General features: G+C 47.3%; 1 protein-coding gene across 8 annotated transcripts in view; it reads left to right on the top strand.

The window, feature by feature from the left end:
• The window catches only part of LOC102453128 (uncharacterized), a 23,365-nt gene extending 9,503 nt beyond the window's left edge, over positions 1–13,862 (top strand). For 7 of the 8 annotated variants that reach the window (XM_006117316.4, XM_025181782.2, XM_025181781.2 and 4 more), the window contains 9 exons: positions 28–188; positions 772–853; positions 2,583–2,763; positions 2,854–2,921; positions 4,786–4,862; positions 6,915–7,015; positions 9,775–9,866; positions 10,649–10,783; positions 13,155–13,862. In XM_006117316.4, the coding sequence (XP_006117378.2) occupies positions 28–188; positions 772–853; positions 2,583–2,763; positions 2,854–2,921; positions 4,786–4,862; positions 6,915–7,015; positions 9,775–9,866; positions 10,649–10,783; positions 13,155–13,291 (1,034 nt within the window). In that variant the 3' untranslated portion in view covers positions 13,292–13,862. The remainder of the gene's footprint in view (positions 1–27; positions 189–771; positions 854–2,582; positions 2,764–2,853; positions 2,922–4,785; positions 4,863–6,914; positions 7,016–9,774; positions 9,867–10,648; positions 10,784–13,154) is intronic. The other variant, XM_075935875.1, reaches the window with a different exon arrangement.

Genomic DNA, 13,862 nt, shown 5'->3' with positions numbered 1-13,862 from the left:
TAACTCCAGTTGCCTTTGATCTTTTAGTGGATTTGCTGCTTGACAGAATTAACACTGAGAACGTAGCATTTGATGAGTCTCTGGCTGGATCTCGGCAGCTGTGTCCTACCTGCCCAAATCTTCCACACTGTAAGATGGCAACAGAGGAGCTTTCAGCCATCAGCAGTCAACTGCTTTCTCAAGCTAAGGTAACTACAGAGCTCCAATGACATTAGCCCTCTCCACTAAGGGGAAAGAGACAAGTTTCACTAGTGAGCTTGAAATACATACAACTTCCATTGGATGCCCTGCACTGTGAAGATTCTTTCTGTCACATGTTGGGAAAAGCCTGTTGGTCTTTGAGACAGCTAGGAAGGTTTTCACATGAAGATTTGAAATATTCCCTTCTCTCTCCATCACCTTGGTTCAGAGTGTTGCTTCTGGAGCACCCCTGGTTCATGCCAAGCCATGGCTGAAGCTGCAGGGACCTTTCACATGGCCTGTGAAGCAAAGTAACCTGCTAGGATCATTTATTTATCCCTTTGAGTGCTGAGTCTTTTACCCTGTCCCTCATCACAGCCTTGATCTTTCCAACAAGGAGGGTCATAGCGCGTTCTGTGGGAACCCTGCTATCCTGCTCAGATGAATGCAGTTGCTTTAGAATCCGTCTGTTGGTGCCCCACCACATTCCCAGCTTCTGAAACTGACCTAACTTGCACAAAGCAACTGAGTTAGTCCCTGCGCTAAATTATTTCCAAGTGAGACTTGTTCTCGTCCTGCTCTTCCCTTCAGGTCATTGAGTCCCTCACCCAGTCTGTAAACCGACTGAAGCAGGAGAAGGAGCTCCAGCAGCAGCGGATCCATAATTTGGAAGGTATTGAAAAATCACTTGGCTTTGCAGTCATTCTGGGATGTTCAGAGATTTCCCTCCTCTGCCTGTTTGGGGTCCTGTTGATGAGCCAACAGGCTGTGAGTGCAGCATGTCAGCGGGGCACATTCCAGTCCCCTTCTCATAAGAACGGCCATACTGGGTCAGAGCAAAGGTCCATCTAGCCCAGTATCCTGTCTGCCGACAGTGGCCAATACACATGCCCCAGAGACAGGAAACACAATAGGTAATCATCACCTGATCCCTCTCCCTTCATCCATTTCCAGCCTCTGACAAACAGAGGCTAGGGACACCATTCCTACACATCCTGGCTAATAGCCATTGATGGATCTAACCTCCATGAATATAGCTAGCTCTTTTTTGAACCCTGTCAAAGTCCTAGTCATCACAACATCCTCTCGCAAGGAGTACCACCGTTGACTGTGCGCTAAGTGAAGAAAAACTTTCTTTTGTTTGTTTTAAACTTGCTGCCTATTATTTTCATTTGGTGACCCCTAGTTCTTATATTGTGGAAATAAATAAATAACTTTCCTTATTCCTTTTTTCCATACCAGTCATGATTTTATAGACCTCTATCATATCCCCCCTTAGTTGCCTCTTTTCTAAGCTGAAAAGTCCCAGTCTTTTTAATCTCTCTTCATATGGGACTGGTTCTAAATCCTTAATCATTTTTGTTGCCCTTTTCTGAACCTTTTCCAATGCCAATATATCTTTTTTGAGATGCGGCAACCACATCTGTACGCAGTATACAAGATGTGGGCATACTATGGTTTTATACAGAGGCAGTAAGATATTCTCGGTCTTATTCTCTATTCCTTTTTTAATGATTCCTAATGAACATATCAAGTTCCAACCTAGGTAGAGCCCTGGTGTCCCACCTCTTAGTCCTTTGCTCCAATACTCTTACAGAGCACAACTTCTACATGGCTCATATTTGAACTCTTGGTTTATATCTCAAACATGTTCTACCCAAGAACAAGGAGGAGTCCTGTGGCACTTTTAAAGACTAATAGATTTATTTGGGCTTAAACTTTCGTGCGTAAAACCCACTTTGTCAGAAGCTTATGCCCAAATAAATCTATCGTGCGTCTACCCAGCACTGTAACTGGAAATAAGATATGCAATTTGAGCTATGCAAATTGCATATCTTATTTTGGTGCTATTTCAAAATCGCTGATTTTGTCATTTGGTGTTTACACAGCACCAAATTTCGAAATAAAACGCTATTCCGAAATGTCCCTTACTCCTCGTAGAATGAGGTTTAGAGGAACATCGGAATAGTGAGCCTGAAATAACGGGCTTGCTATGAAGACGCGGGATAGCTATTTCGGGATACTCCGGTATCCCGAAATAGCGTTGCAGTGTAGACGTACCCTTAGTCTTTAAGGTGCCACAGGACTCCTCGTTGTTTTTGCAGATACAGACTAACATGGCCATCCCTAAGGACTTCTATCCAAAACTATCAGTTCAGAATAGACTGAATTCCCCTCCTGCCCTTGGAGTGTGGTTGCAGAGTGGTGAAGGGAACATTGAGTGAGCTGGACCTTTACAGAGGATCAGCAGAGGCCCCCAATGTCCTGGGCTGTCAGTCCAGAACCTTACATAAGCAGTGAACTGACTTTTGAGACCATCATACTGTGTATTATCCATTCTCACCCTTCCCCTTTGCAGGCTGAAGCTTAATCATTTTCTGCCCTTTTGCTTGCTGTTGCAGAGGAGGTTAGTCAATTGCAGAACAGCCCTCACAGTGGCTTGGAGTCCCTGCTGGGGCGGAGAATGGAAGGGATGAAGAGCGAACTTCGTAACCTGCGACAGCAAGTGTTTCACCAGCCAGATGGAGATTGCACTCCAGATCTGTATCCCAGCACCAGCGTCATGCAGGAGATGCACGAGAGGTCAGCTCAGGGGCTTTGCGGCCATTTGGGTCATGAAATTGAGGCTGTTGCTTCCTTTCCCTGATGGTAACCCCCTCTCTCTTAATTTAGGAAAAGGCTCCTGTGGCGAGAATATGAATGTGTGAGGAGAGAGGTGGAGCAACTGAAGCACAAGCTTAGTGAGTGCAGCTCTGCATTGCTCCCGGTTGGGGTTACTTCTCTATGGACCTGAGAGATGACTGGAATGGGGAGGGAAGCAGCCTGCAATTGGGAGCTTCATGTTGTTTGTTGTAGTGGACACTTTGCTGAGGAGTGGAATAGTAGGGGGTACTGTGGTGAATCGGCAGAATTGGAGAGGACGTGTGGGAGTCTGCACTGGGGATGTAAAATCCCGATTGATCAGTTAACTGGTTAAAAGTTAGGTTAACTTAATGGTTAACTGGTTTACCAACTAAGCAGGATCCCGGGCTGGGGACTGCTGCAGCTCAGCTGGAGCAGCCCCTGCCCGTGGGGCTCCTGCTCCCAGCCCTATGCAGGGCTGGCTGCTGGCTCCCAGCCCCAGCCAACTCCCAGGTCCAGCCATCAGCCATGTGGGGCAGGCTGCTGGCTGGCAGCCTCACATGGGGGCCCAGCAGTGCTGGAGCAGCCCTCTGGCCACAGCAGGTTGTGGGTAGGATGATGCTTACTGGGTAAGCAATTAACCGGTTACTTGTTTGTATCCCCAGTCTGCAAAGGACTTGCTAGCTCAGTCAGACTCTCACCAGGGCATTGGCAGAGCTGTGGGAGGGGAGCATGCACAGGGTCTCCTCACTCTGACTTTAGCATTGTGGTTCTTTGAGAGATGAGGTCCATTCAATGAACGGTTGGTCCTTTGCAATACCTTTCTGTCACTGTTTTATAAACGTCAGCCCCATCCTATCCTTAGAGATAAGGATACTGATAATGATACTGACCTCCAACTTAAAGTGCTTTGAGAGCTACTGCTGAAAAGTGCTATGTGAGAACTGGCTGGCACTATTGTTACTGAGCCTTCCCCAAGGATGCTATGGGATGTCAGTACCTTGACTAGGCAAAGGCCAGAGATAGTCCTGAAAATACTTGGTTCTAGAGATTATCAAACTATGTCTATCTTCAAAGCAACTGTGAAAAAATGATCCCTTCATACTCCTAAGCCACCCCTCAGTCAGATCGTCTTTGTAGTAGCTAAGTTTTAACTACTTCACTCCTAGTGGGGTGTAGAGCTGACATAACCGGGGAAGAGGGAGCTGGATTCTATTCTGGCTCATAAATCATAAACAGGATTTCCAATTATGGGCTAAATTCTACTCTCCTTGTACTGCAGCAGTTCTGTGGAGGCATTCAGGTGTCTCGCATGAAACTGAGGGCAGAATTTGAGGTGCAGGATCTTTGGTAACTACATGAAACAGAAGGAACCTAGCTTGATTGTCAGATGCCAAACTGAGTTTTCTGCAGCAGCTCTTCTGCATTCCAGTAAGGCTGAAAGTTCCCAACCAAGATCAGATCCCCATTCTGCAAGGTGTGGTATAAACACATCCCGAGAATCAATCCCTGTTCCAAAGAGCTTGTAGTCTGACTAGACAATACACGGAGTGGGGGAAAGGAACATAACCACCTTTTTACTTATAATAAACTAAGTATGTAAAATATAGTAATTGAACAGCAATAAATGGGGAACTGCCAATGTCATTTTCACAGTCATCTGTCCGAGTAGAACTGTAGGTAAAGGGCTTTCCGATTTGTGCCCAGTATATGTCTGTGAAAGTAATAGACCTGGGCACTGTATATGATTCCCACGGAGATCTGACAGCTGTTCTCATTGTTCATGTGAGTTCCTCAGAAGAATGTTGTCCTGGCATGAGAGGGTGCCCACTGTGTTTAGACTGAACATGCATAGAGAAAAGTGAATGCTGAGATGACTATTACAAATCAGGCACCAAATAGAAGTAGATTCTGCTAAGACTCAGCTCTGTGCCTGAAATAAATACAGTTCATTGAGTAAAGTTACATTGCTTTCCTCCTTAGACCAACAGGGGGAGGATTTATTCAATCAGATGTCTGAAACTGATGAAATGAAGAGAACTCAAAGTCGATATTGCAAGGTACATAGCTTTAAAGGTTTACCTTCCCCAGGCAAAATCATTACATGCATTTTTAAAGCATGCGATGGTTTGATAATTTGCGGAACTCACTGCTTCCAGATAATAGGAACATTGTAAGTAAAATTCTTAAAAGGGGGATTAGGCACATGTATGAATAGCATCTGCAATGCAAGGAGCTATAGTAGAAATGCTATGGGCTATTGACCTGTATGCTTCTGGCATATCATGATCATCAGCTACGGGCAGAAAGACTATCTTCTCTTTGGATTGTATTGAAAAAATATCCAGGAGATTCATGGGAGTTTTATATCCTCCTCTGAAGGCTGGTGAAAAGACAATGAAATTGGTGATCTGTTTCCATATGGCAGAGCTGTTATTTCTCAGGCTTGCTGCATTAACATCATCTAAAAGGTTCATGGGTGCTACATTAATAAACATTGGGATATTACTGTGTATTCCAATGTGCTTCATATTTCACTATTTATTCTTTAGGGTAGAACCAACTCCTATTTTACCTGGAATTATGTAATTCTGTTTATAAGGAATCTTGTTAATGAAATTAAACACTGATATAGTGAGGCCCAATGTACGTATTTCCTCTTTCCTATGTATTTTAGGTGTTTATCACACAATACTGGCACACACACAGTATTTCTAAGACACCTGTCGTGCATAGCTAGGTGTCATGTAGAAAATTACGATCAGGATGGTTATAGTCTGCAGAGGATAACTTATTTGTATTTAATATTGATATTGTAGTAATGCCATTGTGCAAGTTGCTGTACAAACAGTTAATGACCCAAAGAACTAACAAGCTAAGAAGAAAGTGATATATGAAGGGTGAAGGAGAAGGGCATACTCAAAATATACACAAGTGTTCATGTTCGCAGAAAAAAGCAAGTAGATATAGCTAAAAGTTTGATTGTCCCTATTATAACCATCAGGGCATGATTGATTTCTGGGTGTCACAGTGGAAATTGGAGGGATTTGGAACAAAAGGTGCCCTTATGGGTAACTTCAGGGAGGGCATCTCATGTGTAAGGTGTGAAGATATTTGTGGTTGAGGCTGGCAGAGCAGAGGGAGAGACGGGAAAATGCGGACCAGGTAGGGAAAGGCAGAGTTGTGAGGGACCTAAAATACAGTGGAGCCAATGACCAGACCTGGCTATACCTCTCAGCTAGCAGCAGCCCTCGAACCCTTTTAGAAACTTCCTGCTTTATAGCGCCTCTGGGCAAGTGGCTCCCATAACCTTGATTCTGGGGGCACATTTTTCAAACTGATTAGTGTGTTTAGAGATTATGGTTGGCCTAAATCAGGGATGTGCCAAAGGGCCTCCACAGGCTGGATCCGGATCCAATTAGGGCGAAGCCTCCTCCCACCCTGCCAGAGCACATGGCGCTTTGAAGCGCTGCTCACGGGATGCGGGGAGAGCAGAGGAGGCTTTGCACGCTCCCCCAGGCCCTAATTGGCCAAGGGGCAGGGGAGTGAGGGAAGTCTCCTGCACCAGGGGCATGGGCACATTGGAGGAACATGGGGTGGGGGCAAAGGCACTCCCTCACCCCCAGACCAATCATTGTCTGGGAGTGGGGAACCTGGAAATATCTTGGCCCTGCCCCTTCTGCTCGATGCCCTGTCCCTTCCTGTGCAGCCTGGGGTCGCTTCAAAAATTTCTGAAGTGGCCCCCGGCAAAAAATTATTGCCCACCTCTGGCCTAAATGCAGCCTGAGGGGCAAGTATGGACAGTAGAGATCTACAGCGTGGCCCTGATGTCCAATAAGGAGGTTGGTTTACGGGGTACAGGGGCCAGTGTGCTGCATTGCACACCAGACTGTAAAGGAACATAAACCCATAGTTTCCTGTGCTGGGAAGGTGAAGTGCTCATTGCCATAGATAGCATGATTTGTGTTGGCTGTGCTTTCCAGCTGTTCCAGGCCCATACAGAGAGCAAGTCACACATGCATGTTCTGCTGGGCTCAGCACGGCTGTGAGGAATCAGAAGCTGTCTATGGGGAGCCCTTTTGGCAGTGACTGACGGTCTCTTTCATCCACAGCTGCTGGAAGATTTGATGAACAGTCACAAAGCCCAGTCTGATGACTTGGACAAAACCAGGCTGGAGGCACGGAGCACCCAGCAGGAGCTTGGCCGCATCAAGTAGGGGAAATGCACCTTCCAAGGGTCTTGTGGGAACTGTGGCACCACGTGTGTGCATTCCCCATCATGGCTGGCAAGGTGGGGTGCATTCCCCACTCAAAGGAGCTCAGCTCATCGGCTGCAAGTGCAACTCATTGTATATCCAAGGGATCTTTTATCCCAAACCACATTGGAATGACACAAGGGTGTGTGCTGCTGTCGGACCACTGTTCAGTACCCATGTGGGGAATATCAGCTCTGTTGCTAGTGGGCAGGTCCCACATCACAGCTAGCACTAACAGACCCTCTTGGCTTGTACCCTCAGAGAAGGCAGAGCTGAATTCCCCTCTTGCTGTTAGAGGGGGGCCCCTGCAGGTCATGACTGAGGCCTGTTCTCGAAGACGTGTGAGGGAAGTTGTCATGACCTGCTTGGTGGATAGAGAACGTCCCGTTTTTAAATGCATAAAGTGCTGATGTGCGAGCCCTGGAGGTTCCAGTATATGGGCAGCTGCAGTTCAAGTTTGCTTGGACAGGAGCCTTGACTAAGGGTCGATGGAGCGTTCAGTCTCCAAGGGCCATTCAGTTGTTGGTCTCTGCTGAGGCAGCTAAGAAGGGGAGTATCTGTGATGGAGACATTTATATGCTGGGAACTAGACTGAGTATCCCAATTCACTTCACACAGGCCAGAGTAGCCAGCCAGAGTGAATTACTTCCTGCCATTCCTATTCTGGGCTGACCCTAGACTGTTGACCTGGAGATGAAAGGCTCCATATCTGAGGGTGTGTCTAGACTACAGAGTTTTGTCGACAAAACTATACCTGCGTCTACACTACCGCTGAGTTCTGTCGACATAACGTCGACAGAACTCAGCAGTTTTGACATAACGTCGACAGAACTCAGCAGTTTTGTCGACGCAGGTAAACCTCATTTTACGAGGCATAACACCTTCTGTCGACAGAGTTCTGTCGACAGAAGGTGTTATCGCATGTAGGGTTGTGTCTAGACTACAGGGTTTTGTCGACAAAGCAGCTTGCTTTGTCGACAGAACTGAATGTGTCTAGACACTCTTTGTCGACAGAAGCTTTGTCGACAGTATCTGTCGACAAAACTTCTGTCGACAAAACCCTGTAGTCTAGATGTACCCTAAATCACGGTGCTCCTGTGCCCTCTAGTTCCTGTGGAAGGTGTAATCAAGCATGCTCATGTTCCCCCTCCCCAAATCCTCTGCCATGAACACAGGCTGACGTCTGTAGCTCCTTCTCTTGTCAGTCCCTGAATGAATCCACTTGGTGGCATTCAGAAAGTGGTGACTCTCTCGTTCTTTTGCTTTCTGTCACGTCTGCAGGAATTCCCTTCTGCCTGGGGCCTCTTCTCTTGCAGAGATGCTCACTTGTGTCCCTTAAACCTCTGCCCTTCCATGTATCACCCACTCTCTTCTTGCAGGCCTGTGCTGTCATATTCCCATGAAAGAACACGGTGAGAAAGGAAACTGACTCCTCTTCTTGGCTGTGATCTCCACTCAGCTGGCCCTTGCATGCTCTGGCCTCTTCCCTGGCGAGGATGGTGACATTTGAGCTTCCCCTTCAGTGATCCTTAGCTCCGCGCTATTGTGTCTCTAACTGTGTCCTTGTCTTTCCAGTCCTCCTGGCTCTGGGGTATCAGTGAGCATCCTAGCTGACTTGGGCTTAGCTGGGGATTTTGTATCACTTTCCCACACACCCTGGAGCCATAATGATGTACAGAGCCAGTCAGCCTGAAGGATCTCAAAACACGCGCAGCACGGTGACACCAACGATCGCGCCACCCACCTCTGCAATGTGTCACTTTCAGCATAGCACATGGTAGGCTCTTTAACAGCCAACAGCAGCGCTGGGCAGGGTGTGAAGCATAGTATCCGAGGAGCCTCGGAAGACAGTATAACTATTGCAAACAGAATTGAGCCAGGACCCTGGAGACACATGCATGGCCCCCGCTGGGAAGAACTCTTCACATCATGCGGCAGTGCCCCATCTGACGGCACTGGTTGGCTCTGCGAGGAGCTGTGTTGAGCTCTCTCCTTGTGATTCAGGGCCTTTGAGGTACACTGGTGGGGAATGATACTACAAACATGATGCATTCCCTAGAGCTTTCCAGCCAAGGGTCGCAAAGCCCTTTTCAGACACAGTTCACTTCTGCAGTCTTCCTCCTCTATCACCGGTGAGGTGCATGTGACAATGTTTACCACCCATGTGACAGATGGAGAAAGAACAGTAACAGAACTGGGATTGGAATCCATGTGTCCTGACTTGTTCTCTCTTCTGATACCTCTCTTAGTCCCTTGTGTTCTCGCTTGCCCTCAAAAATCTATAAATAACGTGAGTGTTCTTAGTGGAAAATATTGGTGAAATCATCCATGGTCCAGCATGGCTCTGTTGCTAGAATCGCCTTCATGAATTTGCTCTGACATCAGAAACCAAACTCACCTCCTGTACTAATAACTCACCATGGAGGATGTTATGGGAACTTGGTGAGTCATCTCCAATAATGAGCTTTAATTGCAAGTTGTCCTCTAATTAAGTATTGATTCTCTTTCCCTTTCTGTAGTAGCCTCAGGTCTTTTCTGCCTCCCCTACCACACACCCTGCATCCAATGAGTTGCTCAGCAGAGCTGAATTCCCTTTGAACCACGAGTTTAACAAAACACCTCACTGCAGAAAACGCCATGAATGAATTTTGTGTCTCTCCTGGTAGGCGTTGCAGTCCCTGGAACTAATCAGTGGTGTTGGTTTTCTTTCAATCAGATCCACAGTCACTGACCTGAAAGATCAAATGAAAAACCTGCCCTTGGAGAAGCCATACACTAAGCCCATAGGAAAGGAAAGTGCTCATGGGAGTAAGTGATGCTAGTTCTCTCGGGTAGAGCTGATTGGGAATTTTCTGACAAAATAAGAGTTTTGTTGCCAGTGGCTGGCTTGTTGAACCTGAAGTGTTTTGTGGAAACATCTTAGGTTTGACAAACATTCACTGAATCACAGACAGTTACTAGGGAAATCTGATTTGCTGGTGGGCTGCTGAGGGGAGCCCAGGACTTCCAGCATCTGTGGCTCTGGGGTAGCTTTGTCTGTGGATTGCCTGGGGGCTAGGGAGCAGGGGGTTTCCAAGGTGTGTGATTCTGGGAAGTACTGCAATGTTAAGGCTTCTGGGCTCCCTGCCTGAAAATCTCAGAAGTCCTGGTTCTCACAGGCTCAGTTCCCTGGTTTGCATCAGAGAGCTGCGAAGTCCAGAGAATTCTAGTAATGTCACTTCATGGAACTACTTGCCTTGGGAAGAGATTATGGTTTGGAGATAGCCAGGGGTGTGGCTGGCTTCTCTGTCTCCTTCATCTCTCCTATGGTCCTGCTTCGTTTGTCTTTAACCACAACGGAGTCAGAGATGGGAGAGGTCGGTGCAGGTGTTGCCTCCAGGACACGTTCAGCATGTGTCCAGTGCAGGTCCTGTCTTGGTTTACTTGATTCAGGGCCTGGCTCTCCATCCCTTTGCTTGGCAGAGTAGGTGCCAGAGACTGGGAAACCAGAATGTATGTATTGCCTTGAAGGCAGTGAGGAATCAGGCCTGTGGTCTTTAACCATGAGCTCAGCTCTCGACTTACCCTGCTTGCTGGCATGTTTCTCATAGAGGAAGGCAGTGATTTGTTGAGAGAGGAGGAGACACTTTCTTCATCCCTGTGTGAAGAGTCTGCCTCTGAGCTCAGTCTCACAGATGTCAGCTCGGATGAGCTCTCCAGCTCCACAGAGAGTAAGGAGCTTGAAGGTAAGAGGAGTATGGCTGGCTTAAGAGTCCTTGATGCCCTGAGAGTATAGTTGTCAGTGGGAGTGTGGATGGTAGTAGATGTGTGACTGCCTTGGGATAGGGGTCAGGGATCTGTCTGACCAGTCTCTGTTTGGAGTCCCTAAAAATGTTTCAATATTTGTGATGCCCTAAGATCCCACTCACTTGACTAGAGCCCTAAGGCTGTGTCCAAATTTGGTGTATGTATTTGGGAGGCAGCATGGTCTAATGGTCAGAGCATTGGAATGGGAGTCAGACTTCTTGAGTCTAATCCCAGCTCTCCGCTTGTTAATCGATTTACTTTCCAGAGCACCTTGTCTGTATGTTGTCAGGCTTACTCAGTTGGAAGGTGCTATGCCGATACAAGTGTTATTTTGCATAAAACAGAGCAAACTGCAGCCTCTTACACCTGTATTAAGGGGCAGCCCAGAGGAGGGAGGGACATCATCTCCCAGCATACAGTGTTCCAGGGGCCTTCCTTTGCATCCTGGGAGTCTAATATGTCCACGTGGTATACTAAAGATGGAGGCTGTTTGAGGTCTGCATTGTAGAACTGCACTCTCCCCGCCCCCACCAAAGTACCTTGTTCTCTGATCTGATAAAGGGACTCTAGACTGCTGGCTATGATACTTTGGGGACTCCAGCTGCATAGCTTGTGACTTGACTAGTATTGTAAAGTTGTTAAGAAATGTTTGTATCATGGAATACCTTTGTGTAAATATCTGGTATCCACCACGCTTATCAGCTCTCTCCGGCCCGGGGACAGTGGTGGGCAGCTAGAATGTAATGGCTGCCTATCTAGGGGAAATGCCTGAATGACAGTGGGTTAGTTGGGAAAGCATCTTCTGGCCTCAACTTGTCTGCAGGGAGGGAGGGAGGAAGTGGAGACAGGAAAGGACAGAGACAGGAGTGAGAATGGAGTTTACGCAGCCTCCGAGAGCCACACAGGCGGTTTTGGGCAGGGGAGGGGAAGGAGATAGATCAGCCAGGGTCAAAGAGGTGAGGTGGGGAGAGAAGGCTTCGTGTGTTGGAACACAAGCCATGCACTGCTGCAGAAGGACCCTGGATGGCCCTAAAGGATTCTGATCCTGGCCCAAAGAACTGTGTCCAGGGGCTGGGCAGCAGGCTGCATTATGAGAGTTCCCAGGCGGGTGTGCTGGATAATAGAGCTGCACCCGGAGAGTGAGCCCAGAGGCCCCAACATGGGGACAGTACTGGCTTCGATTCAGACTTTGGAGGCTTAAAACAGGCTGGTGAGCGGCCAAGAGGGGCGCTTGACTGGGCCTGTGACAGTAGCTTCCAAAGCACTTAGATCACAGTTAAAATTGTGGTGCCTGTAGGCAGCATTTCCTTGCCAAAACTGGCTCCTCCCTTCCAGTCTTGGTTCAGGATAACATTAAGCTGCAGTATGAGGGACACATATTCCTGCTGTTGATAACACTCAGCATTCCCCAGTGGTGCCAGGGGGTCAGTTTTTAATGTCACTCCCAGTTTGGTTAGGTGCTGGCATTCAACCAGTGAGGTGGAAAAAGGAAAATCACCTATTTTCAAAAGTGTCATCTTCCAAACTGTATAACCTTTGGCCTGCAGCATTGCTTCAGGATGAAGACCCTTTCATTTGCATTAACACTTGCATTAGCTTTGGGGGAATTCCCAGCTCCAGGAACAAAGGGGTTAATGTTCTTTTAAAGTAAATTCATGCCCTACTTCAGTAAGACGCTTAAGATTCTTGTGAATGGGGGCTTTACAGGCATATAAAACTGCCTTGTGTTCTGGTTTTTTCTAAATACAAAATCCCACTGAGTCGGTCTTCACTAGTAAAGCTGCTACAATTAACAGCTTTGCAGATGCAGTTATGACATGTCCAGTTGCTGTTAGGATGCTGCTAGCCATGACTCATCATAGGGAAATTCTCTTCTCCTGTATAACTTGCAGGCACATGCCAGGGACGGACATTTGATCAGCAGAGCCCCGTGTTAGATAACGTGCCTAATTTCATAATTGGAAACTTGTTACTCTATATTAGTTACAGTAAACATTTATATCCTGATAGAACCCATAGGCCAGGATCGGGATCATAGTAGGGGTGCCCAAAAGTTGCTAGCAGGCAAGGGACTACGATTAAAATATATATTAGTCATTGTGTTTGCTTGTACTTGTGTCTGCCTCAATAGATGATGAGTTGGCATTGCTTGGAGTTCTTTGGTGACTCCAACCCAGCAGATCGGCTTTGGTTACAGGGAGGTTGTGCTCAGGGGCTGAAGTTTACCCTTGGGCCATTTTTCTTGGTTGATGATGATGACTTGCGCCTCAGAGTCCAGAGCATAGCTAACTCCTTGCAATGTGTCCATAGGCTCCAAAGACATCTCAAGCCTGGAGCTGGAGGAAAACTCCACCAGGGAGGAGGCTGGAAGCATCTCAGAGGAGGAGAAGGACCTCAGCAGTGACCTGTCTGACAGTCTGCCAGAACTTAATTTGAGTGATCTTTAATGCACAGCCACAGAAAGGCCCCTTCTGTCACATAAGAAAACAAATTAAAGATGGAGAGGGAATTGGCATCTCAAAATGGACAGGTTCCTTGTCCGAACTGTCAGCCACTTAGGTGGTTGGGGATGGAGGGGTGTTGCAGCGTCTCAAAGTGATCCCCTTGCTGGGAAACGGGCTGCTACCGGGCCGTACTCTCCAGAGGAAACCTATTGGGTTGTAAGGTTTGTTCTTTGTTAGCTACAATGCTGGGCATGTTTATGGAGACGTGTTCTGCCCTCTCTGTGTGGGTGGGGAACAGTGCCCTAGTCGGTCAGATAAGGGCCAAGAAGCCTCTAAGACTAAGTGGCAGCTGAGTTTGCCAAGTGCTGGTAAATCCCTTCCCACTCAGGCAACTGAAATGGCTTAAAAGGCTCCATTCCTGGAACAGTGTTTTCATGTCAATCATAAAGGGAAATTTGCTTTAATGCAGGAGAAAACGGCTGAAATGGAGAGAGGCTACAGCCTAAAATCCTGCCGTTCCCATTCTTTGGGCCTTGCACATCCGAGGTGTTTAAATAAAGTTTTCCTAAGTAAC

This window comes from Pelodiscus sinensis, chromosome 9 (genome assembly GCF_049634645.1).
Source record: "Pelodiscus sinensis isolate JC-2024 chromosome 9, ASM4963464v1, whole genome shotgun sequence".
NCBI classification, from domain to species: Eukaryota; Metazoa; Chordata; order Testudines; family Trionychidae; genus Pelodiscus; species Pelodiscus sinensis.
This window is presented reverse-complemented; position numbering and strand designations above follow the sequence as displayed.